Genomic DNA, 26,099 nt, shown 5'->3' with positions numbered 1-26,099 from the left:
CATTGCTCGGTCTCTGCTGCTGCCAACCTAGCAGTTCGAAAGCACATCAAAGTGCAAGTAGATAAATAGGTACCACTCCGGCGGGAAGGTAAATGGCATTTTCGTGTGCTGTTCTGGTTTGCCAGAAGCAGCTTAGTCATGCTGGCCACATGACCCGGAAGCTGTACACCGGCTCCCTCGGCCAATAAATCGAGATAAGCACCGCAACCCCAGAGTCTGCCACGACTGGACCTAATGGTCAGGGGTCCCTTTACCCTTACCTTTAAGTCCTCAGTAGGAGTTTCTTCTGGTGTCACCACATTGTTATATTAACTGCTAAGAGAACAAGGTCCACAAAGAGTGCTTAAGGGTTTTTTTAAAATATAAAAAAGTACAGTACAGATTATCTTCTGACATTTAAAAATCAATTTATGAATGTCTATTAAATGTACAGCACTAATTGTGTCTTCAGGCATTGCTCTCTGTCAGTTTCTTGAGGTGCGATTTCCTGTCCTGTCCTCCTCGTTGATGGGGAGGAGACGATGATGATATGGTTAATAAGGAGGTGGTGTCTCCTGACTTGATTTGCCAGGGAAGATCCAACATCTCAGGCTCAATAGGTCCTAAACACCAATTTACAATATACTGACTGCTTAGCTCTTAAAGAAGGCTTCTTAAAGAAGAAGCGGTCATTTCTGACCGCTGGTCTTGCTAGCTGGGGATCATGGGAGTTGTAGGCCAAAAACATCTGGAGGACCAAGTTTGAGGGCGCCTGTCTTAAAGGCTTGGTTAGTGGTTAAGTGCTTGTCAGAAGTGGTAAGAGTAGAGTCAGAAATTTTTTAATCAATGTATATTTTGTAAAAAGCTTAGAAAAAAAGATTTTGACTTTTAGAGGAGAGAGGAAGAGTGATCTATTTTTATTTTACTTTAAGCTGCTCTAGGGTTTAATCATAGGAGGCCTGCAGTCCAGTATATACACTTTCCTGGGAGTAAACATCGCTCCTCCTTCCTTCCTTCCTTCCTTCATTCCTTTCTTTCTTTCTTTCTTTCTTTCTTTTGCCATAAAGTAGAACAAACAAAGGGTTCTGCAGTAAATAGCCCATAGACTATGCATGTTCTGTAGATAGAACAGATGAAATAAAACACTTTGAAATGCTATGTGTCACTCTTCAAATAGTGACGATGGTAATAATGACAAATAATGCCTTCTTTTGGTAGGGTGGAGCTGGTCTGAAAGGAGGAGAAGGTCCACAAGGTCCACCGGGTCCCATTGTAAGTAGAATTGCTTGAAGGACAATGAAAAAAATATTAGTATGAAAAAAATACTTCCTTTTTTATTTATGTGCATGTGCTCTTGTGAACAGTATCTAAATGAATGTCATTCAGTTCTGTCAATAGCCATTCCCTAGTAATTATGAGTCGACAAACAGAAGGAACTATCAACACAAACATATTGGCCCATCTGAAACCTGCTGTTATCAGCAGGAGACAAATGGTATTTTCTTGTTTTCTTGTTTTATTAGAAATTATAAAGGGGTGGGGGGAGAGATAAGAAGCCTCTAGTGGCAGGAAAATGAAAAGCCTACCGTACTGAAAGACTGCTGTGAAATTCTGTCCAGCCTTCCTTTCGTTCTGAAATACGTAGAAGTTGGGCCCAAACTACAAGTTACGTTACTCTTTTAAAACACAGGTGCACACACAGAGGGAAAGCAAGAAACTCGTGCAGGGCCCTGATCCAGATTAGGAGTGTTCTTAAATTGTCCACTTTTGTTTTCAAGAAAAATCAGCTGAGGGGGTCCTGATCTGGAACATGCTCCCAGTCTGGATCAGAATCCTACACCAGTTGCATGCTGAAAATCATTGTGCTTATGACAACCTCATGACATGTGACATTACTTTCATGATAACACACTTCAGCATTGATCTAGTGGTTCTGCCGTCATTGCAGATGTTGGTGCTTCTCTCTCATACACACCTTTATTCCTGCCCAGAAAGTCTGAAGGGCAGGAAACCATGAAAATCTGTTGTACGTCGAAAGTTGTACCAAATCTTCTGGTCTGTGGTAAAGAGCTGAGTTTCCTCCAATATTAGAGAGGTGTGGTGTGAAATTGCTACATCAGAGTAGAGTACAGTAGACATTTCCTCCCTCCTTTCCCAGTACAATGAAAGTAAAAGGAGAGTGACACAAAGCGTGTCCTCCTTAATAGAGAGCACGTGTTGCGGTGGGGTCTAGCAGGCCACCCCACTCTTGCTGGGCAGATCTGTTGGTTTGCCACAGGCTGTGATTAGGTACTTGTGTTTCTGGGGAGATTTCAATGTTGCCAATTTGTGAGTTGGGCTCAAAGTTGGGCACGCAGCTTTGGGTGTTCTCTTTTGCTGCGTGCACCAGATCACCCACCTACCCTCCCTGAACTGGGGATTTTGCGCTTGACCTTGCTATGCCTGTCATGGGGTCACCTGCTTTGGGGGCAGGGGCCTTGTAGGAATTTTGTCCATTTGGCTGATTGGCTGGAGCCATTTGGTTTTTGCCTACTGTGTAGCAAATGGTCACAACTTGTAAGGTTTGCGAGTAGGCATTGGTTAAAAAATTGGTTGGTGGAGGGGTAGGTGTCTACTCCTCCAATGCTGATGTTGCAAGGGAATTCTGTTAAAGGAATCCAGGGGCTTTACATGCTTTCGTCCAAGTCCCTGGCATCGGGCTTGGGCCGCACAAGCCTCTGGGAGCATGCGGGGAGAGGTGAGGGTCTGGTGCCCAGCTTCATTTCTCTTCAATATTGTTTTCCCTGACTGGCTTCCACTGGAATCCAGAAGTCAGTTCTGTCCCTGGACGGGGGTACAGATAGTCGGAACCAATGCCTAAGCAACCACTCACAGTTATGTATTTAAATAAAGTTGTGGCCAAAATTATGCCAAAAACCTTAAACAAAAATTACGTATGATGTGAGGGTTATTGGGGTGGCTTGGGGACCTCAACACGCAAACAATAGGATAATGTGATGCAGGTCATACTGGACTGTAACACTTTTAAAAGGAGCTGGAGGTCCCACCCATGTGTATGTGTGTGTGTGTGTGTGTTCTGTCTGACATAAAAACAACTTTCTGGAACATGAGGGTGAAGATATAATAATAATAATAATAATAATAATAATAATAATAATAATAATTTATTATTTATACCCCGCCCATCTAGCTGGGCCTCCCCAGCCACTCTGGGCGGCTTCCAAAAGAATATTAAAATACTATGATACATCAAACATTAAAAGCATCCCTAAACAGGGCTGCCTTCAGATGTCTTCTAAAAGTCTGGTAGTTGTTGTTCTCTTTGACATCTGGTGGGAGGGCATTCCACAGGGAGGGCGCCACCACCGAGAAGGCCCTCTGCCTGGTTCCCTGTAACTTGGCTTCTCGCAGTGAGGGAACCGCCAGAAGGCCCTCAGTGCTGGACCTCAGAGTCTGGGCTGAACGATGGGGGTGGAGACGCTCCTTCAGGTATACTGGACCGAGGCTGTTTAGGGCTTTAAAGGTCAGCACCAACACTTTGAATTGTGCTCGGAAACGTACTGTAAGCTAGCCTTCCTTTGTGATTTCTACTTGTACACATTCCGGTGGGGCACAAGCTCCTCTGTTCAGGCATCATGCCTGAAGAAAAAATAGCAACCCTTATAGTGAGCACTGGACCACACATGGTCTGTCTTGCCCTGCCAGTAAATGGTCTTCCAGCCTTGCTGGTTGTGAGAGTGGAGAAAGGTTGGAAGGGAACTCCTGCTCTGTTCAGTTGGAAGATGAGTAGAAGCTTCTGAACAGTTGTGTTCCCAATTTTGTGGATGGTTCAACTGAATGTGGGTAGAGAGAAGTCCCTTCAGACATTCCTCACTCAACATGGGAAGGCCAGGAACAGAGAGGGATTGACTTGTATGCATTGGGATATTGAGGGCAGGGCCTCATGGCCCCATTCCTCCTATGTAGGTATTTCCTGTTTAGACACCTGAATAGTCAAGTGTCATGCTGTGAGTTTCTTGATCATGTAGCTTAGCTGTCAGTTCCCAGTAAACCTCAGTAAAATACACACAGGGGAAAGAGGATGCTGTAAGACCACTACCTCATTGGTTTTATTTTTAATTTCCATTGGGGGAATACTTCTGCTTGATTTTGAAGTCTTGCACATGTATATTCATTTCTCAACCAACTTGTGAAAACAAACCAGCTTCCCTCTGTGGGGCAAGATTCTAATTGCCATGAAATTTAATTCTCACTCCCTGGGAATCCTAATCAAAGCAAAGCAGCATTAATCCTTTTCTATGCTTCTCAGTCATGCCGTGTGAATATTTAAGGCCAGCCCTCATCCCCTGCCATTCTGACTTGGGTATTTTAGGCATGTGACCAGCTGGGTCGGGGGGAAAGAGAGCACAGGGGCAAGCAAACAAGCAAGCAAGCAAGCAAACAAACAAACAAACAAACATCCTTTTTCATTATGTGCGTTTTAGAACAAGCTTCCCTCAGACAAAAAGAGCATTTTAAATTCAAAGAGCCCAAACACAAAAAGAAAAGTCTTTTGAATACAAGCGTGTTTGGAACTTGCTAGAAGCATCAGCAAGTTTGTGTTACCCACAAATAGGGTGTATCTACGCACAGGGGAGAAAAACTCTATAAATAAGTCAGAAACTAAATTGTTATAACAAAAGATAAAAAGCACTGTGGAAAATCGCTTAGAAATATTTTTTTTTTTTTGCTCTCCAGTGCCGTCTGATGTTGCATTCAAAACACTGTTTTTTTGACTAATGTAGCTGAGTCCATGGACATTAACATAGAAGTCATCAACTTTTTTTTAGTCAGTTGAGTGAATTTCACATTTTTTGTCTGCCAAATTTCATAATAACATTGGCTTGGTCGACATAAGCAGGGGTCAGGACACATGACACTCCAAATAGCTCCCATCATCTATGATAGGAGCAGAAAACTAACAACATCTGAAGATTAGTCCCCCCCCACCTTACGCTAAAGACTCCTTCACATATTACATTCCACCTGAGGGCCAAACTATATACAACACTGAATTATGGGTGGTTTCTCCAAAAATTTATACCTGTTTTTCTGAAGGTGTAGAGGCTTCAACTGCCTCAGAAGCCCCATGTGTTATGGTAGGGTGTCTTAACTCATTAAACTCACTAAATATAGACCCCTGGAGAAGGGGTGTAGCTCAGTGGTTGAGCACTGCCTGCATGATCTGCCTGCAAAAAGTCCCAAGTCCCTAGCATCTCTGGGTAAAGCCAAGGAAGATTCCTCTCTGAAGGTATAGAGACCCACATGGAGATGGTACTGAGCCAGATGGGTCAATGGGCTGACTCAACAGAAAACAGTTTCCTGTGTTCCAGCCACTGAAACCAGGGAGCAGAGGCAGGGAAACCAGGGAGCAGGGCAATTACAGCAGCAAAAGTGCCGTGTGTATTTTGGCTGTTAGCTCTTTCAGCTGTATACCTAAAACTTTTAAATATGAATGTGGCAGATAAATCTTTGCAACCATAGAATGACATCAATTCAGGAATCAGGCATGACTGTGACTCCCCATCTAATATATACTCAGAGGCAAATCTTAAGAGACATGGTGAAATACCGTTCCTGAATCTGAGCCAGAAAGCATGAGTTCCAATGGAGACAAAAGCCCAGCTGGAGTGATCCCAGTCTCCACTGCTTTCTGGCACTTTCTGGATCTGATCCTAGAGGAGACTGTCCTAGCAGAGCTTGCATTTGCCACTGAATTTAATTCAGTGATGAATGCAAACCCTGCTTTTCCCAGGCAATGGCAAGACTTGGATAAGGAGCTTCCAAGTGGAACCAGGCTTGCATTTGGTGCCAGATATAAAGGCATTGAATGAATGCAAGCTTGCTTGTGGAAGAACAACCAGGAGGACATTCTAATGTTTCCCATTGTTCCTCTGCACCCACAGCTTTACCTGCCCTCATGTTGTATATCTTCAGGTATGGGGCAGGTAGCCAAGGCTTGGGAGACACAATGTTATGCACCAAATTGGACCCACTGGAATGGGCTAGAGGTTCTCCACCTGTGGGGGGCATCTCACTAGAAGAATTAGGGCACTTGCCAATCTTTTAGCATTCTTTGTCCTAAACTGTGCAGTGTTTCTGGTTATTAAATAGTTTGTTCAGTGGTCATTTCTTTTAATTGCAGGGTTCACCTGGTGAACGTGGTCCGGCTGGTACTGCTGGCCCAATTGGTTTGCCGGGACGTCCTGGTCCCCAGGGTCCTCCTGGGCCAGCGGGAGAAAAGGGAGCTCCGGTGAGTAATTCTAAAGAAAGAGAGAAGTAATATTACAGAAATTATTACTTTTCATATCCAATAATGTTAGCTCTTCACACTCCAATACCTTTCTATTGCATATGTGCCTGGCATACTCCCTCTCTATTTACAATAGAGCACTGCAGAAATTTAATTAAACTCGATGACATTTTTTGGCACACTTTATCAAGCCCTAGGGCCAAGGGAGAGGGGTTAAACAAAGCTGATCATCATGAACACAATAGTGGCTGCCTCTGATGATAAAATAGTTTGTCACGCCGTAGCTTTGATTTAACCTTAGTGCCCTAATGCTCTGCTTTACAAAGTGTGCCTTTATTTCCCATTTTCGTATCAGATTTCATCGTCACCTACTCCTGCTCTCTGCTGCCTTTTTAGTCAAGTGCAACTTTTAAATGAAAACATCACGGGTGGGAACTTTCAGACCTCCTGATGTTGTTAGACCCCCCCCAACTCCCATCATCCTTGGTCACTGGCCATGCTAGCTGAGACTGATGGGAGCTGGAGTCCAGAAATATCAGAAGGGCAAACTGGTGCCCCATTCCTGCTATACATAGATGGAATGGTCCTCAGATATAGGGGAATAGCTTTTGTGATCTTCATATGAATCTCCCCAGACCCAGATTCAATGCCATGTTATAGACAGTGCCTCTGAATCTTAATTATATTTAAAAGGTAAATATTGTGTGTTATCTAAGAATTATTAAACTACAGAGTTCAAAAGTAAGCAGGGTTTTAGTCCTCGTGGAAAACTCCAACAGATGTCGCAAAGGAAACCTGTGGGCAGGACACATCAAACAAGTTATGTGAACGCAAGAGGGTCCTGTTTTTCCTGCTACATTGAATGACAATCAGCTTTTGAAACTGAGGATATTTTCAAAAAGTGCATCCGTGGTATGCCAAGGAGGTCCACAGTTCAAAGGAAAAAATGTTCAATAATTCCACTGGGTTTGCAGCGTGTGAGAATGGAATTAAAAATTACAATATGAAATGAAATGTCTGGCTGGTGCTGAAAACAGCACAGAGCTCCCGCTATGTAACATAGAACTTTGAATCAAGTGTTTCCTTGCCTCCAATCCACAGCATTGACCTGGTTCACACATACCATTAAACCGTGAGTTAACCACAAGTTGCTCCACAGACAATCAAACAAACCCTGGATTGTTTCTCCATAGTTGGGTTCGTTTTCCAGCTGCTCTTGCCTTATTGCCTTTGCATTTTGGTAAGCAACTATGGCAGCCAGGCAAATCAAACTGCTATTAATTGCGGGTGCTGAATTGCACATAACACCAAGTCATAGTTAAAACAAACCAAGTTCCATAAGCCAACGACAAACCATGGCTTTTGATCATGGTTAGTTGACAGTAAAGAAAATATAATTAAACCACGGGCCAGGGATTGCACTGAAAGCTAAGCCATGATTTAATAAAGCATGGCTTAGCATTATGTGCAAATGATGCCACTGATTACCACCAACATGGTAAAAAGTCACGGATGGTGGGAATTGTAGTACAACAACTTCTGGAAGACACCATGCTGGCTACATCTGCCATATTAGTACACCATTCTTCAGTATGAAACTGAAGCTGTGTAGTCCAATGTGCATTTACATGGGAGTCCCATTAAACCCAGTGAGTCTTCTGCCTGAGTATATATGTGCAGAATTGTGCTGTAAATTGATTTCATTAATCTCTCACAAAATCCTATCAATAGATATTTTGCCGGTGTTCTAAGCTCCACTTTCCCTCCCTATATGATCATATTGTTCCCTGCCTCCAAATAAGTATCGACATTATGCTAACTACATGATATTGACAACATATAACTCATTAACATAGAAGACTGTATTCCTGAGATTTTTCATTTCTTCACCTGCTTCGGTGTATTTAATTTATCTGTCTGCAGAGTCTCCAGCAGGTTATGTTATCTGTATTTTCATTTCTGTTTTCTGTCTGTTATTTATCATGCACTTATCATAAAAATGTATTGAAATTCTGAAATGCAGACAATGGTTACTATAACAACTTAAGCTGCTTTGCAATGTACCATTCTGAGTTTTGTAATTTATATGTATGAGTCCTTATCGTGACTGAGTGAGCCACTTGGAGCTGGGTTCTTAGAAAAATTGAACGCTGTGACCTTGAAGCTACCAAAATGAACCCGTGAACATAGTGTTCAGAAGGTTTCAGAAGTCAAGCTCTGAAGAAAATTGGAGATAATCCCACTGTAGCCAATCAGTGACCTGAAACTCTGCTCTTTGCAGTTCACATGTTCAACTTTGTCTGCCATAGCCAGTCAGGTACAGTGTAAGGACAGGATCTGCCAAATACCTCCAGCCTAGACTGCTGCAGTGTATTGTACATGGGACTGCCTTTGGAAACAGTTCAGAAATTTCAGTGCAAAGCATAGGTCCATTTCCAACCACGATTGATTACACTGGTGCTAACCTATGACATGTGGGCTGAGAGTACCTAAAGAACTGTCTTCTTCCCTGTGGTCTTGGTCATCCATTCAGATCTCTAGAGATGCAGTGGGCAGTGACTTGACAGGGTGCCTTTTCATTTGTGAAAAAGGGACACGGGTAGCACTGTGGTCTAAACCACTGAGCCTCTTGGGCCTGTCTATCAGAAGGTTGGTGGTTTGAATCCCCGCGACAGAGTGAGTCCCCGTTGCTCTGTCCCAGCTCCTGCCAACCTAGCAGTTTGAAAGCACACCAGTGCAAGTAGATAAATAGGTACTGCTGCAGCGGAAAGGTAAATTGTGTTTCCGTGCTCTCTGGTTTCTGTCACTGTGTCCTGTTGCACCAGAAGCAATTTAGTCATGCTGGCCACATGACCCAGAAAACTGTCTGTGGACAAACGCCGCCTCCCTCAGCCTGAAGGGAGATGAGCGCCACAACCCCATAGTCACCTTTGACTAGACTTAACCATCCAGGGGTCCTTTACCTTTACCTTTTACCTTTCATTTGTGGTATTCCACCTCTAAAACACACTACCCATTTGTTTATTCTGATGTCATTTTGGTCCAAGAAAGACCTTTTTATTTCTGTGGTCCTGTCAACTGAGATTTATTCTTTTGTTTCTTCACTCCTCTATTTGATGCTATTTTTATTATTGTTTGGCTGTTTGCGTTTTCTGTTTTTAAAATATTTTAGGTGTGTATTTTATTTCATAAAAATTATATACCACTTATTTGTAAAGAAAGTCCTCAAAGCCTTTATGTTACCTGCTTTGGGCATCCATATGTCAAAAAGCAATGGATAAATTCTATAGTATTTCTTTTTTTCCTTTAATGAGATTGTTCTAATGCTACAGGTATCACTATATAGCACTGCTCAGAGGTTTTTACTTTGCAGGGAGAGAGGTCAGAGATAGCAAATAGGAAGTGGAGGTTGGTGTAGTGAGAGTCAGGTGCAAGTAAATGAGAGATGTGCCTAGTTTGTGAATTAAAGTCATAGGTGACTGGGATCAATTGTACATTGTTTCTGCTTTGAGAATGAGCAGCTGATTTCGTCCTTTTGGGTGAATGGGGAGGACTCACTGTTGTACCAAGATATTACATATCAAGTTTCTTCATGCACAAAGTACCGAGCAGATGTGTTTCTCACACAGCTCTCCGTCTGCGAGATTTAATTGTGCAACAAGGTGTGTGATGGAAGGAAGGGAGAGGGAGAGAGATAACCCTTTGGAAAGCTTGTTTTGCAGCTATCAACACTTGGTGTCGGTTGCCAAAATGAAAATCACAGATATCAATTGCATTCTAGCCTTTGCAAAACACTCAAAGGAGAGTAGGATAATGGATTGGTGAGTAGATAGAGGAAGCAGGACTGTTGAAGGCATGGAAGTGAGAGTGACAAAAGACCAGGGTGTTACTCATAAGCAGACAACAGTTATGTGGGATAAACAGAGAAAAGGTGTAAATGGAGACAAGAGGGGTGATACAGGAGGACCTCGACCTTTTTTTAAAACAAAACAGAACCCAAATACTGGGTTGTGAAATCATTACCTATGAATTGCTTTTTAAAATAGTTTGTGAAAGAAAATAATATTGACTAAGGTATATAATTAACATACGGCTGTCTGGTAGTAATGAATGAAAACACAGGTGTACCACTCAAAAGGGTATGGATCAGAAAAATAGGTCATACACTTGTGCAGAGTCACATGGTAGGCCACCCCCACCCCCAAATTGTAGCTTACAGATAAAGCCCAGTGGAACAAAAAGCTCTTCATCTGGCCTTGAAATGACATCAGAATTTGTGCATGGAGAGCATCTCCGAGAAGGTATTCCAAAGGTGGAGAATGACAACCCAAAATTCGCTTTCTCTCAAGTTACTACCTATCCACTTCAGATGGCAGAGAAGGTCCTTTGGAGAGAAGGCCTTCTCAAAAATGGACCTCCATTGATGACCACAACATTACAGACATGGTTTTGAGAGATAATAAATTGTTTAGGGCCCCTCCAAAGGTTCCTAGCTGTGACAAGCTTTAACCATGCACTGGACCAGTCTGACACTTGTAGATAGTGAGATGTGAGTTCAATATTGTGCACTCTCAATTATTCACCAGTCATAGTTTGAATGATGTTTTGGCATTGAAAACAGGGTGAAAAAGGTCCCCAAGGCCCAGCCGGACGTGATGGAGTACAAGGGCCTGTAGGCCTTCCTGGCCCTGCTGGTCCAGCTGGTTCTCCTGGAGAAGACGGTGACAAGGTCAGTTGCTGTTGACTGCAGTGATGATTGTCCGGTGATTGGCTCATTTTCAAAACTCCAAGAACTATTTGTTTGCTTTATGTGGGATCACTCAAGAAAGAATCTTGAGGCACTTGAATAACAGATTTATTGTGCCATCATCTTTTGTAGACTAGTACCCTCTTCATCAGAAACATGAAGAGAGATGCAGAGAAAGAGAGAGGGAGAGGTCATAAGCAGTGGGGCAAGAAGTAGGGCCATGCAATAGAAGTTGGAGAAATAGGTGTGTCACCTTTCTATGCAGGACCCAAATGTATACAAGATAAGAAGGGGGTGACCCATCAGCAAGAGCAATCACTGTGATATTGTCTAATATTGCACAAGAAGTGCTGTGTTAGAAGCACCGGTGATGACAGTTTTGCTCTCTTGGAATACATACTATTTGTGATTATGAGCCACTAGAGAAGATCAACGTATGGGAGCTGGGGCAAACCTTTATTTACATAAAAGTCAAATTTGACCCATGAGCAGCAGGTGTCAGAAATAATGCAACACAGGGAACTTGGGGTGCGACTCTCTTCAATCAGGCAAAGACACTTTTATGGGTTTCATGAGTTTCCAATAGTTTGAAAAAATTATGAGAATTACAGGGTGGAAGCGAATGTTTAGGAGGAAGCATTATTCTCAATTCATTGTTTGGCACTGACATGCAAAATAGGGGGCTATACTTACAAGAGAAAGGGTGTTATCCTTTTCTTGCCCAGAAACATTCCATAAGGAATTTTTTTTAAATTCCAGATACCTTTGTCCTGGCTACTATTCCCAGTTGTCCAGGAGAAACATCTAGGAAGTCTGGCAATGTGACAGCTTGGAGTAGGATTACACATTCTCCATTCTGCCCACTGCTTCCCCCTAAAAAATATCCCCCACCGCACCTTTATGTGCTGGCAGACTTCCCATTGTTGCACTGCATACCTGTTCAGTTATGAAGCTCATTCTCACTGGGCCAGTCCATAGTCTTTGCTTAATATGCCAAAATAGGAATGAGCCCTTTGCCCTTTCTCCCAATTCATTAATGTGCCTTCTTGCCCTCATGCACAATCCATTTTCCTCTCCCTCCATAGCATGCCTGAAAGCAATGCAAAAAATATCCGTTGACCACAGTTGTCTCTGAACCAGACTCATTATTTAGACCCAGTCTTATCCTCAACCTGGTAACTCTGGGTTTGGATGAAATGAAAAGTTATGTTTAATTAGATGCTTCCTAGATTAATTGTGGCTTGCATGAAAGGATAAGTGGATGGGTTGCATTGTCTGATAACTTGTCTTATATCTCACTATCAGTTTTGCACCTACCATTGCTTGGGGATTTAAGAAACCCAAAATGACCCTGCAGTTTTGAAAGTTTCTGTCTACCATTTTGATTCAAAAGGGTATTCAATTGTATTTAAACATTAAAAAAACCTACTCCTAAGTACCAGCAAGCGTCTTGCAAAATTAGGTTACAGTGTCTTAACAGGTGTCCAAAGGCATAGTGAGCAAACATCTTTCCAAAATATATGCTGAATTAAGCCAGATGGCCTGAACATTACCACTGTCTTATAGAGTCAACCGTAATTCTCTGGTATGTCTGCTCATAATAAGAATTGTGATACATTCACAGAAGCACGAAGCTGCTCTTCAGTTGATTGCAATTACAGTCACTTTATATTGAAGGAGACATGGAGAATATAAACAAAAACAAAACAATTTCCTTCGTTCAAAATCCAATTAAAGTAGGTTTCAATACGAGGCCATGTTGTGCTTTGAACTGTAATAGTCGATACATGCACTAACCTGTCACACCGAAATGTGATTGATCAATGCAAAATTGCCCCCTTCAGGTCTTTACTTGTAAAATGGTGCTATAAGGTAAAGAGAATAATAAGGTGACATTTATAGACACTTCGCCACAGCGAACGGAAAGGCAGGCTCTTTAAAAGTACCAATTTAACAATGTCTTCCCTTCTATTACAGGGTGAAATTGGAGAACCAGGTCAGAAAGGGAGCAAAGGTGACAAAGGAGAAAATGTGAGTTTTCTTTTCTTTCTTTCTTTTTCTGACTACTTCCTTCACTATATTGCTTACTGCAATTCTTTATTGTGGGGAATTAAAGAATGAAAACATGAATCAAAAACCAGCATGCTGAGCAAGCATGAAAGAGGCCTGCATTTTGCAGAGATATTCACATTTGAAACAAAAAAACCCCCAGAGGAATTGGGTTCAATGTTACTTTATAATGCCTTTAAATGATGATAGTAAATGACCAACTTCTTTGTTCCAAGATATGTTAACATATTTTCCTCCACAATTGTCTGTCGCTGTTTTGCTTAGTTTCCTTTCACCTAGGTCCATGCTTGGATGTCTTTTGTTTGCTTGCAGGAAAGCTATATTATTACATTATATTACATTACATTATATTACATTACATTATATTATATTATATTAATAATATATCATTCAATAATCTTTTTCATATAAACCAACGTTTCAGATTTCTTATGTGGTTAAAAAGGTCCTCTGCTTTGATTAAAGCAATTCTTCATTTAATTTTATCAAACTCAAAACTAGTAATCATAAGGGAATATTTTCAAGAACTATATATAGTTTATAAAATGAAAACTCCTTCAGGAAGAAATTATTTAGACTTGTTTGGCATGTGAGAACAGGTTGTTTTATGTAATTTTAAATTCCATTTTATTTGTATGTTCAAGCATGGCTAACTGAAAATCAGCTCTGTCAGTAATGCCTTTTCCTGGGGCAGCATAAATAGATTTAATCTAAAATACGTCCTGGAACTTTTTTTTTTTCAGGGAGTGCAATGCAGTTGCACGTATTTAATATTTAAGACTGTCTAGGAAGAATTGTCCAATTGCAAGAGCAACTTACAGTCTCTTTGGGGAAATACAATTCCAACAAGAAGCATTCGTTTGCGATATGGATAGTGAAACTTTAGTTGATTTTTTTCCTCTGTAAATCTCCTCAGAAAGGTCTGGTATATTTTTAGTTCTGTAAAAGCCAGGGCAGGTTGTGATTCATATTCATGTTTAAACAGAAATCCACTTTTAAATATCCTGAAAATACTGCAAGCATAATTACCTTTGATAAATGTCAGTTTCAAATGTATTGTAGACAAGCAAGTCTAAGATTTGGGGAGATGAACAAATAATGCTTGACTGCCTTGAATGTAAAAGACCTTGGAGTAACAGCACCATCTCTCCAAAGAAATGTGGAAATGCTTATTAGGCCTGAATAATGCAAAATTCCCTCCTGTGGAGATTCTGTTCGTCTGACTTTAGATGCCAACATTACCTTCTTTCCTCCTCCTTTCAGGGTCCTCCTGGACCACCAGGTCTTCAAGGTCCCGTCGGAGCTCCTGGTATAGCTGTAAGTTTCTGCTTGTTATGCATAACTAACGAGTGCCTTCCCCCCCGAATCCTCATTAGTAATACCGAAGATTCAGGCATAATTTATGTTGCTTAAAATGAGAAATATCTTAAATCCTATCCTCAAGGCATCCGTGTCTATGCACTGCTCTGCTTACCGCAGGCTCCAGTCTTGGGTCAGTGCTCTGCTGCTTCAGTCTTCCATGAGTGCAACAATTCAAAAGGAATGAACAAAACATTGGGAAAATGCTTTGGCTCCGTTCATTCCAAGATGTGTTTATTAAATGCATATGGAAGCTGGAGTGGCGTTTCCAAGAACAGGTCCACTTGATAACTTAGTTTCTCTTTTTTTATTATACATTGGACCCTTGGGTTAAGTTATGTTCTGGTAATGTAACTTTTGGGTTGCGAATGAGGCAAACCCGGAAGTTTATACTTCCGGGTTATGCCACACACACCTGCGCAGAAGTGCTCTATGACGACGCGCGTGTGCACAGAAGCAGCACCTCATGTTGTGGACTTTTCGGGGTACATAAGGACCCCTGGAATGAATTAAGTTTGTATCCGGAGGGTCCACTATACACACACACACACACACACACACACACACAATTTTAATTAAATTTTCTGTTTTACAATTTAGAATATTCATTTAGACAACAGTAACTTTGTTTCTCATCACTTAATTACTCATTAACTTGATGGCTCCCAGTTGAATGTGTGATCTGACTCCCTTGAAAAGAAATGACATTGGTCATCTGGAAGTTCTGTCTGTATTGTTACATTCTTAATGGCTCATTTACATATTCAAACCATCACTCCATGTTGCATTCTTCAACAATACAGATGTAAAATCACCCCCACATTTGCTGGTATTTGCTGCAGATGTCTGTGTGACAGCATTTCAATTGGGGGGTTGTAGCCAACATTAGGGCCACATGGTAAGAGATACGAAATGAGCCCACAAAAAGAGGAAGTTGAAGATGAAGATGAAGACGAAGAAGGAGGAGGAGTTTGGATTTGATATTCCACTTTATTAGTACCCTAAGGAGTCTCAAATTGGCTAATATTCTCCTTTCCCTTCCTCCCCCACAACAAACACTCTGTGAGGTGAGTGAGGCTGAGAGACTTCAGAGAAGTGTGACTAGCCCAAGGTCACCCAGCAGCTGCATGTGGAGGAGCGGGGACGTGAACCCAGTTCACCAGATTACGAGTCTACCACTCTTAACCACTACACCACAGTGGCTCTGGAAGCCAGAGACTGCCGGGACCTGCCTTGTTTGTTTTCTATTTACATAATAAGAATGTACATATAACAAATAGCAATCCTAGCCCCACTTCTCTGGAACTAAGGCATGCTCAATTCAGTGGGACTTACTTCTATGGCAACATTCTTAGGAGCTGGGTATTTGAGTCTTCAATTAGGTGCCTTTTTGAGTCAATTTCTGAGCAGTAAATGCACAACTTTTGTGAGCACTATGGACAGCTCTGGCATACATCATGGATTTATTTGTGTTTTCCTTCATTCAGACCAGAATACTTTGTCCATTTCCAGAACACTACATCAGTTGCGATACTGTTGTATGGAATGTACTTTGCTGAGTGGTACCTATGACATTCTTGCGACAGGCACCTGAAGTCCGACGCCATTTTATGACCTCTTTAAAAATGTCTGTTTTGCAAGCTAGTAACTTTTATGGACTTATTTGCAAGGATGGACTAAAGGTTGCAAACTTGTACACTGTTAGCTGCTTAAATGTAACTGAAGTCAATGGAATTTATATAGCCTACAGAGCTGCAGTCAAAATCTGTGCTGTTTTCTTTTCACCCATTGTCTGGGCAGACCTTTTTGCAAAACTAATGTAGCTAAAAAGTATCCATATAGTTTTCTTAATTCATTCATTCATTTGTTTAAAAAAATTATGCAATGCCATTCAAGGCATATCCCACTAAAACAGTACTTTAAAAACATTTCATAGTCCAGCACAACACTCGCATAAAACCAATTTAAACCATTTAGTGGAAACAATGTGAAAAACCAGCAGCAGTATAGATCATTAAGTAATCAAAAATTCAAACCAACCTATTGGAAACTATTGTTCTGTCAGCATAAATATTCCCAAATGAGAATTAAGCAGCATCTGCCAGCTCTTAAGCACAGTAGCTGCATTGATCAATGCACAACAAAATCGCATTGGGTGACTTTATTATGACTGGGCCACTTACTTTAATTGTATTTGGAGAACACAAGCTAAGTTCACCGTAATTGTTGAATGAATGTGTTCGCACAATGTAGCTCTCTTCTTACAAATGCAAAATTGTGTCCCAATCACATTATGTAGAATTAGATCTCATTAATTTCAATGCACATAATTTTGGATCAGAACACAAGTTGTGTGTGTGTTTGTGTGTGTAATCATGAACTTGGGATGTTTCTTTTTAAAAAGTGGCTGTAAAAGTCTGACAGTAGTTGTCCCTGTTTTAATCTACTAGGGGGGTGATGGAGAACCTGGTCCAAGAGGACAGCAAGGGATGTTTGGGCAAAAGGGCGATGAAGGCCCACGAGGCTTCCCTGGTCCTCCAGGTCCCATTGGTCTTCAGGTATGTTTCATCATTTTATTTGCTTCCCACCTTCCTTCCCCACAATAAAATGGGCGTATCCTTATTCTGGGTTTCATAGTTTAAAAATGACCGGTCTTTGGACCCCTCCAGACATTCTTTTTATTGCACATTTGTGATGATGTGGGCTCATGATACTATTAGGGAGATCACATCTCATTTTGATTTCAATACTGTCTACAGAAGTGCTGGGTTGGTCACATTGCTTCATTTCCAATCAGTGCATATCCTGTAACTTCCTGCTGAAATACCATAAATATTGCCAAGGCAGGTGCATTAGGTGACCCATGAGAACAGCAAAATAACCAGGTTGTACAATGGTGGTAGGATACCGTTAACCACGCCAAATCTTTATTGGCGGCAGCAGGCAGGGTGAGGGTAGGCATGGCATTAGGGCCAGGATCAGGTCATCATTCCCTGTTGACAGAATAGATCCACCAGGTTTGGACCTCTCCAAGCCAGTTCCATGAGAATCGGCAAGTGTTGAACCTTGCCGTGGTGCAAGCCAAACAAGCAAGGTCTCACTGGGTGACCAGAGTGCAGATTCCAACCAGGTAGATACCCCAACCTGAGCCTGGGGGTGTCATGGTCATTCCTGCCCCTATACTATATTGATCCTTTCCAATGCCATTTCTGCCTTCAACAAACAATGTTTTTCTTCCTGACCAAGGAAGGCCATCATTTCACTGAGGGAATGGCCTTGCTAGTGGAACATCTGGCTGGTCAGATGATGGAATGCTGGGCTGCATGGACCCTCATCCTGTTTGAACAGGATTCTTTTCATTTTCCTGTGGCTCATAGCTCATTCTCATAGGCATTGCACTAGGGGTACTTTCATGAGCATTAGCTCTTCAGCACCAAAGGTCCCTTCAGCACCAAAGGTCCAGGGATAGCACCACTCAACCAATTTACTTCACAGCCAATCTGCTGAATAGTTCACATAGCAACATGTACAGGGTGGAACATTTGATGCAAGTGCCCTATTTAGAACCCTCTTCTCTCCTTGAATTACCATCAATGCGTTTGGGGCTAGAAAATTTAACACGATTTCTTTTTCTTTATTTCTAAGTCGAGAGACTCGATTTTTAATACGTGATCATTCAAACTTGGTGTAGCATCGAAAGGTATTGGAAATGTCAGGGACTCTGTATAGGTGTTTAGGAATGGAAATGCAGTTTCGATTTGGTCTGCGTCGAAAAGAGAACTATATTTCACCTTTATGTGTTTTGATTTACTGAAACGCTGCATAAGGGTAACCACACATTATTTAGAGGCTTAAACGAATGAACGTTGAGCTCTAGTGGAATTACATTTCATTAAACCTTCAAGTGTGTTAAGGATGCCAAAGATGCTGGTGGTAATAAAGGGCCATTGAGCAATCAAGAGCTCTATCTTTGCTGCTAATGCATAGTAAAAATGAAAACCTTGCACAGCTTCCCCCCCCTTTTGTTGTTTATAATAGTTCAATCTTATCAAATCCCATCAGATATACTAATGATACCACATTTTTATGCCGTTTGTGATCTCCCTTCTCCTCCCCCCTTCACATCCTGGCATTTTCCTTATACTCTTGCAAAGTTCCTTCCTTCCCCAAGGTGCCCAGACTAGAGGAGCTTCCTCTCCTGGCACTGTATAGAATCATAGAAATGTAGAGCTGGAAGGGATCCCTGGGATCATCTAGTTCAACCCCCTGCAAAATGCAGGAATCTCAGCTAAAGCATCCATGACAGATGGCCATCCAACGTCTGCTTAAAAACCTGCAAGGAAGGAGAGACCACAACTTTCTGAGGGAGTCCATTCCAATGTTGATCAGCACTTACTGTCAGAAAGTTCATCCAAATATTTAGTTGGAATCTCCTTTCTTGTAACTTGGTCCGAGTCCTCCAGAGCAGGAGAAGATAAGCTTGCTCCATCTTCCGTGTGACAGCCCTTGAGATATTTGAAGAGGGCTATCTGAAGCTAGAGAAATAAGTTTTGATTTGGCAAAGCTGCTGCTTGTGAGTTGGAAGAAAACCTTGGCTCCATTGAAACCAAAGTGGCAAAGCTCCCACTAGTTTCAGGGGTGAAAATATGTCACTGCAATTATTTGCAAGTTTGTATTTGAAGATTGCGATTTGGCAAAGAGCAGCATACTTAACCTTAGGCTTATCTGTTCTCCCATGGCCGTTAATAGTACCACTTACAGGTTTTTAAAGTTGAACCCGTATGTAACTTTCAACATAATTGAGGGCCTAAATTTGAATTACTAAAGGCAGGTTTATGGCTCAATAAATCTTAATAACAAACTGTTGGGTACGTTGTTAGTATCTGTCATGACAGCAAATTGTAATTGATGAAATACTTGCATCTGCAACACAGAGGTCTTTACCTTTTCTACAGTCACACCTACAAATGAGCAGATTTGTAGGCAATTATTCATCCAAGACATTTAAGCTGCAATTATCCTAACCCTTCTGTCATCAGTGAACCTCTGCTATCCTCAGATATTTATTGTGTGGCTAAACAAAATGATGCAGTCCAACCAAAGTTAGGAACTTTTGGTGTCCTTCCACTTCTACCTCAAGGATGGAGCTCTACAAACAAAAATTATGCTTTACTCTTCTGTAGGTAACAATAGGGAAGGCTTGCTTAATTTCACAAGGCTACCACACTACATCATGGACTATATATATATATATATATATATATATATATATGGTATATATCAACAGCCTTTCTCAACCTTGGCTGCCCAGAGGTTGTTGGACTGCAACTCCTATCATCCCTAGCTAGGGACACCAGTGGTCAGGAATGATGGGATTTGTAATCCAACAACCTCTGGGGACCCAAGGTTGAGAGTAGGCTGTTTTAGAGGGTTAAATCCCACAGAGTTATTCCAATGCAAGTCCTGAAGTGGATAAATCTAAGTAACTTGCAGTCTCTTCTGCAACCCAGTTAAATCAAAGTACTACCATTTAAGCCAATTGTAGTACTGTTGACTTCAATGGGGCTCTAATCAGTTTAAATCTAAGGTTACCAATTTAACTATAGAGAGGATCAGGCTGCACGTCACCCACTTTTAAACTATCAATATGAAATTGATGTCACCTGTAACTCACACATTATCATTGAGACTGTGAAGCCCAATTTTTTCCAATTTTGTAAAGTGGAGGATTTCAGCAGCTGAGCGTATTGGTTATTGACCGAGCAAATTGATATCAAATTTCCCTTCAGAGATGGTCCATCATAAATAGCTCATGATTTTACCTTTTTCTAGAGAATGAGATCACTAAGGGTGAGCTGCCGCTCCTATTGAAGTGTGTGGCAAGCCTTCCATTGTGGGCTGCAGCCTAAATGGGTAATTTAAACAAAATGGGATACTACACTTTGGATGGTTCCTTAAAATTACATTTTCAGTCTGTTTCAAAAGAGGCCATGTAGTCCTGAAAAGGTAGTGAATTTGCACATACTGTATAATGCATTCTCTGCTCGGACTGATATATATACCTACCGGTGAAATCATGTAAGATTTTCATTTAAAACTTGGAGCACAATTTCTGCCCCCGTGGATGTTCAGCTGTGTAGAAGTGGAGGGATCACTATGGAGACGAATGGCATCTTCCTCCTTAGGATCTGCACAGTCCTATACTCTAAATAGGAAGCCAGCCTCTTTTGTTGCCTATCCATCCCTACTTTTCCTGCCCAGGAATGTTCCATTGGCCCCTGCAACAATTCCCCATAGGCACAGGACTGTGGGTTTGTTTTTCTGTCTTTCCAATAAGGACCAGTGTCGAGATTTCCTGCTTGGCAGGGGGTTGGACTCGATGGCCCTTGTGGTCTCTTCCAACTCTATGATTCTATGAGATGTTGGAGAGAGTAATTATAATGCTTTCACTTCAAAAAAGGAACCAGTCATTAGGCTGCGTTACAGTGGTAGGCAGTTGGTGTTCAAGAGGGGAATGGTGGAATGGGGCTGGCATAGAGACAGGGGCGAAGGAAGGGGGTGTGGTGGGTGAGGGACGCCCTGGGTGTCACCACTGAGGGGGTGACAAAATGCCAGGCAGCACTCACCATGGGGCCTGCAGCACGCCTGAGCCACATGTCTCTCCTGGGAGAGAAATGGTGGTTTGGGTGCATGCAGGCTCCACGCTGCCCAAATGGTCCGCCTGCTGCCCCCCCCCAGCTGTAGTGTGGCTGACTGGGAGGAGGCAGGCAGACCCTAGAGACCCTGCAGTGTGCCCCTGTGGGTGGCTCGCCCCATCCCAGGCACCCAAGCGACTTCCTTTGCTGCTGCGTAGAGAGAAAATGGGGGTGGCAGAAAGAAAAGGGTAAGGGGTCCTGCCTACACCACTGTGTCAGGTCTGCCCACTATATCTGGGGCTGCTTACCTCTGGTATGTGACCCCAACAGATTGCCTCTGAGGAAACGTAGCACTCAGAAGAAGAAGAAAAATAGCAAAAGTTTGTGAATTCTTGAGAGTGAAGCAACTTAATAAATTTATACATCAAGACAGTTTCTTCCAAATGGCAGAGTGTCCAGGCATGCTGGGGTTCTGAATGAATTCAGTGCACAATCCATGCATCTCAATGCCAGGAATTACCGTTGTACATCCCACATTTAGTGCAGCTCTATATAACGGAAAATACCTGTCCTTATTTAGAAAGTGGTAATGAGACAAAAATGCAACTCCTCTACCTTCCTTCATCTATTGCTATCAATGGATATATTTCATGATGCGTCTTACTATCTGTTACAGCCTTCCGTCTGAATGCAGCATAGTCTATTAAACATCGAAATGGGCAAAACAGTACAATAAAGGAAAGTGAGGCTGTCTCATTTAGGAACGTTAGATGATAAAACAGGAAAGCGCAAGTATTCTGATGCTGTTTAGTTGGTTGGCTTTTTTTCTTGCTCCATGGCTCATTTTCCAACAAAGGACTGGAGAACCTGCAAATCCCCTTCTCAAGGGGGCTGGGTAAAGTTGCTACTAAGCACTGCAGACTTGCCAAGAAAAAAATGCTTCATTACTTCATTAGAAACTCGTCATGAACAAGGTGAAGGGCCACACAACACATTCTGCTAAATGCACATTTGAAAACCCTTCTGCTGTCTGTCCCTGAAGGTACTCGCTGGCCGGCCAGGAATGAAATGTTCTTACATTTAAAGATGTATGTATTGGGGATTGTGATTTGCATTGAGAGAATCTGAGATAATTAAATATATAAACCCATCCTTTTTTTTTTGTTCCTAGGGTCTTCCTGGCCCACCAGGGGAAAAAGGTGAAAATGGTGACGTTGGTCCAATGGTAAGTCCTTCTCCTCTGCTATTCAGTGTTCAGTACATGAATGACATAGAGTATTACACAAAAATAGAAGGTCTTTCCTTCTTCTTGCCCTCTCCTCCTATCCCTTGGTCATGAGATCTTCAGGTGAGTCTTGCTCCAGACATCATTACTGTTAGTGGTAAGATAGCCAACTGAGTTTACGAACCTGCCCAGTATGACTGTCCAAATGCTACAAGAATCGATACTAGAATTGGCACACTCACTGTAATTGTGACTCCCTTTGTCATACATTGGAAGCTCTTAGCTCATTCTGTAAAATGCTAAGCTAATGGCCCTTGTGCTGGCTTTAATGAACGTAAACCTGCTTAATTTGTATTTTGTATTTGTTTCCTACAGGGTCCTCCTGGTCCCCCTGGTCCAAGAGGTCCGCAGGGTCCAAGTGGAGCTGATGTAAGAAACGCATCCTTTGAACAGTTTTTACATTAATTCCCCCCCCCCATTTTTAAACAAATAAGCAAAGCACATGATTTAACTGACATCCTTTTTTGTCATCCCAGGGTCCTCAAGGTCCACCAGGATCTGTTGGCTCTGTTGGAGGTGTTGGGGACAAGGTAAGTAAGCGAACAAACTTAAAAAGAACAACAATGAATGGTGTGGCAAAGGACGCACACAAGTGATATTAATGTTATGCTTTAGGATGTACGGCTGTATACATATTCCAGTTAGTTCTGGTGCTTCAAGACTGTTGCTGTTTTCAGGTGGAATTCAGATACAAATTCAGGTTATGCAATTATAGTTGACAAGGGAGGTGTTCCGCAGCAAGCCTGCTAACCCAAAAGATCAGACTTTGTGATAAGAAAAGTGAAGGAAGTGCACTGGAAATCCAAAATAACAGTCCCTTTGACACAAAGCACATGACTTCCTTCAAAGAACCCCAGAAACTATAATTCCCAGCCTCTGAATAAACATTTCCCAGGATTCTTTGGAAGAAGTCATGTGTGTACACAGTCATTGTCTAATCTCCCAGCAATCAAACCAGGATGAATGTTCAGTGAATAAATCATTGGGGAGTGCCCTTGGTATCTTCTTGTTCTGTTTAACAACCAACAGATCCAAATTACTGTATTTCATGGTTGGTGAGAATTTTGGAAATGTGTGGTTAGGTCTGGTGGAGAATCAGAATTCAAAATCAGTGTGTTCATTCTCATTGGAATCAGTCAAGCTTTTTAGCTGTACCAAGCAAAGATGTGCAAGATAGGAAAAGAACAAAATACGAGGTTTAGGATTGTTCCTAAGCATTAATTGCTTATCTGCCCAATGAGGAAGGTCTAATGGTCAGATGAATGCACTCCTCCATCTCATTCTTCATCTTGTAGAGACGCAGCATGAGTAGATACCCCAAGAGTAAGTGGATCTGAGTTGAGCCTCGTGTTTCATCTCAACATTCCATATCTAGAACCAGATTAAAATGTGCAAAGTGAAATATGACATTATGAGCAATTTGCATGATTTATTCTGTGTGTATGTAGCTTGATTAAAGGGGTAGCATACAATTCAGACTGCTCTCTTTCCATGACTTCATTAGGACCTTTGCATCACTTGGATAGATATCATGCAACACTGCTAAAACTCAAAAGCATCAAAGAGCTACTAGAATTAGCTCATTGGGAAACTAAAAGCTAGTGAATGCATTCCTACTCCAGGGATCCAGGACAGGCAAACTTCCCCCATGCACACAAAGTAATGTTTAACTCAAGCACAGGACAGTAACTATTGCAGAATCTAATTCCTTGAGGAGGAACAGGCATGCAGCTTGGCATACATCTGCCAAATATATGTGGTGCCAAGTTGGAGAGGCGGAAATATGCATCTATGCCAAACTTCAAAATTATATCCATACAGTGGAACCTCGGTTCTCAAATGTCTCCGTTGATGAATGAATCGAAACCCAAACGCCAAAAACCCGAAAGTAGTTGCTTTCGTTTTTGAACGTGACTCAGAAGTTGAACAGCTTCTGAGGAACATTTCTCCATATTTTCAACGGATTTTGCCAACCACCCATTGATCCTCAGTTTGTGAACGTTTTGGAAGTCGATTACGTTCAAAAACCAAGGTTCCACTGTATCTTCTAATTTTTTCCAGAAGGATACTTCACCTAAAATAGCACGGCAAACCCATTCCAGCACTAATTTACCAAATTTACAAATTTACCATGTCTCAAAATAGCCGTTTTGACCTTGTCCACAGATATAGTTACGTTAGTCTGTTGAGCAAAATCTACAAAGAATCATGTAGTGTGGTAAAGACTAAGGATACAATTCCATACCTACTTTCCTTTTAGTAAATGCCATTGAAATCAATGGTATTTACCTTTGAGTAGGCTTGCACTGCAATACTTTTATTATGGCATGGACTGGAGTTCGGTGGGCTGGAGTTCACATCATCAGACTCACTAAATATTTATGCCATAATAAATCTGTAAGTCTTTAAGGTGCCACAAGAATCTCTGTTACTTTTACAAAATAATGCGAGAATGTCAAAGAACCAGTCTTCCTCCCAAGCTGGTATTTCAACAGTAATAGTATATGGGATGATTCTGTTTCTGATACTATGTTAAGTTTATTGTAGACCTAACATTGACTTAAATGCTATTTCACCAAAATTAAGACTCTTTCAACTTCTTTTATGATCTGATGTATTTTATTAACTTTTTGTTGGGAAGATCAGCATCCAGATTAGACCTTTTCCATCCTGTTATATGTAGAAAAGGACATGTTTATGTAATGCAATTTATTCCTGTTGGTTCTCTTCAGTTGAAGAGAACCACACACATACCATTTTAATGTAATGATCTAACATAAAAACAAAAATGAGTTTTGAGAAGACGAAACACTGCAGGACTTTCATTTCTTGAAAATATGAGGCAATCTGTACACCTTGGATTTACCTCATTTGCCAGATTTAATTTTACCTGTCATGGGTGTTAGAAATCCTGTGGATTATACAAAGCAGGTTATACAAAGGAGTCCACAGTGAGGTGGACTTTAGTAATACTATGGTTTCATTGAGTTAGTTTTTTGCACTGTCCAAACCATAGGAACTCCAGAGTCAATCCTGGTTCCATTTGGTTCTCTCTGCTAGATAATGGTTTACCCAAGAATTTTAGATCTTAATAGGTAGATAATAAGTACCATAATAATTTATAATAATAATAATTTATTATTTATACCCCGCCCATCTGGCTGGGTTTCCCCAGCCACTTCTATAGGGCACATTCAGAAGAAACTTTCACCCATTAATATGAAAGGGAAATTACATATTGTGTGGCATGGACATGTCAGAAACAAGCATGAGAATCATATGTTATAGAGTTGGAAGGGACCCTGAGGGTCATCTCGTCCAACCCCCTGCCATGTAAGAATCCTGCCATAGCCATCCCTAGGTACACTCAAACCACCAGCCTTCTGGTTAACAGACAAACACACTGGCGCATTGTGCCACAGGCTCCACTCTAAGAACCTTTGTGATTGTATCTAAATCCAGCAAATAGTGTCTCATACGTGAAATTGTCAAATTTGGAATTTCTTAAATACATAAACCAAAAACTTACACATTTGACAAAATTCAACTATCTTTGGTTCAATCTCCCTTCTCCACCTCTCTCCTATTAGAGTAAATTCAACAGAAATTGAATCTTACAGATTGAAAGACCTAAGTTTTCCATATGGTTGAAATTTTAAGATCTCAAAGAATCTGCAAATTGAGAAGATTTATTTCAAGTCTGTATCAAATTAAATCTAAGACAATTCTATG

The 26,099-nt window shown here is 41.4% G+C and overlaps 1 protein-coding gene and 1 long non-coding RNA gene across 5 annotated transcripts in view; one reads left to right on the top strand and one right to left on the bottom strand.

Moving 5' to 3' along the window:
• COL11A1 (collagen type XI alpha 1 chain) overlaps positions 1–26,099 on the top strand; it is a 270,407-nt gene that overhangs the window by 193,909 nt on the left and 50,399 nt on the right. For all 4 annotated transcript variants that reach the window (XM_079981011.1, XM_079981009.1, XM_079981010.1 and 1 more), the window contains 9 exons: positions 1,198–1,251; positions 6,164–6,271; positions 10,893–11,000; positions 12,996–13,049; positions 14,352–14,405; positions 16,898–17,005; positions 22,254–22,307; positions 22,683–22,736; positions 22,844–22,897. In XM_079981011.1, the coding sequence (XP_079837137.1) occupies positions 1,198–1,251; positions 6,164–6,271; positions 10,893–11,000; positions 12,996–13,049; positions 14,352–14,405; positions 16,898–17,005; positions 22,254–22,307; positions 22,683–22,736; positions 22,844–22,897 (648 nt within the window). The remainder of the gene's footprint in view (positions 1–1,197; positions 1,252–6,163; positions 6,272–10,892; positions 11,001–12,995; positions 13,050–14,351; positions 14,406–16,897; positions 17,006–22,253; positions 22,308–22,682; positions 22,737–22,843; positions 22,898–26,099) is intronic.
• LOC307218982 lies at positions 1,184–8,248 on the bottom strand. Its single transcript, XR_013840222.1, has 3 exons — positions 8,162–8,248; positions 6,171–6,281; positions 1,184–1,264 (listed from the first exon to the last, which is right to left on the bottom strand). It is a non-coding gene; the product is annotated as an uncharacterized lncRNA (long non-coding RNA).

Source organism: Podarcis cretensis (genome assembly GCF_951804945.1).
Source record: "Podarcis cretensis genome assembly, chromosome: 6".
Lineage (NCBI taxonomy): Eukaryota > Metazoa > Chordata > Lepidosauria > Squamata > Lacertidae > Podarcis > Podarcis cretensis.
Note: the sequence above shows the minus strand (reverse complement) of the source record. Positions and strands in the feature narration are given on the sequence as shown.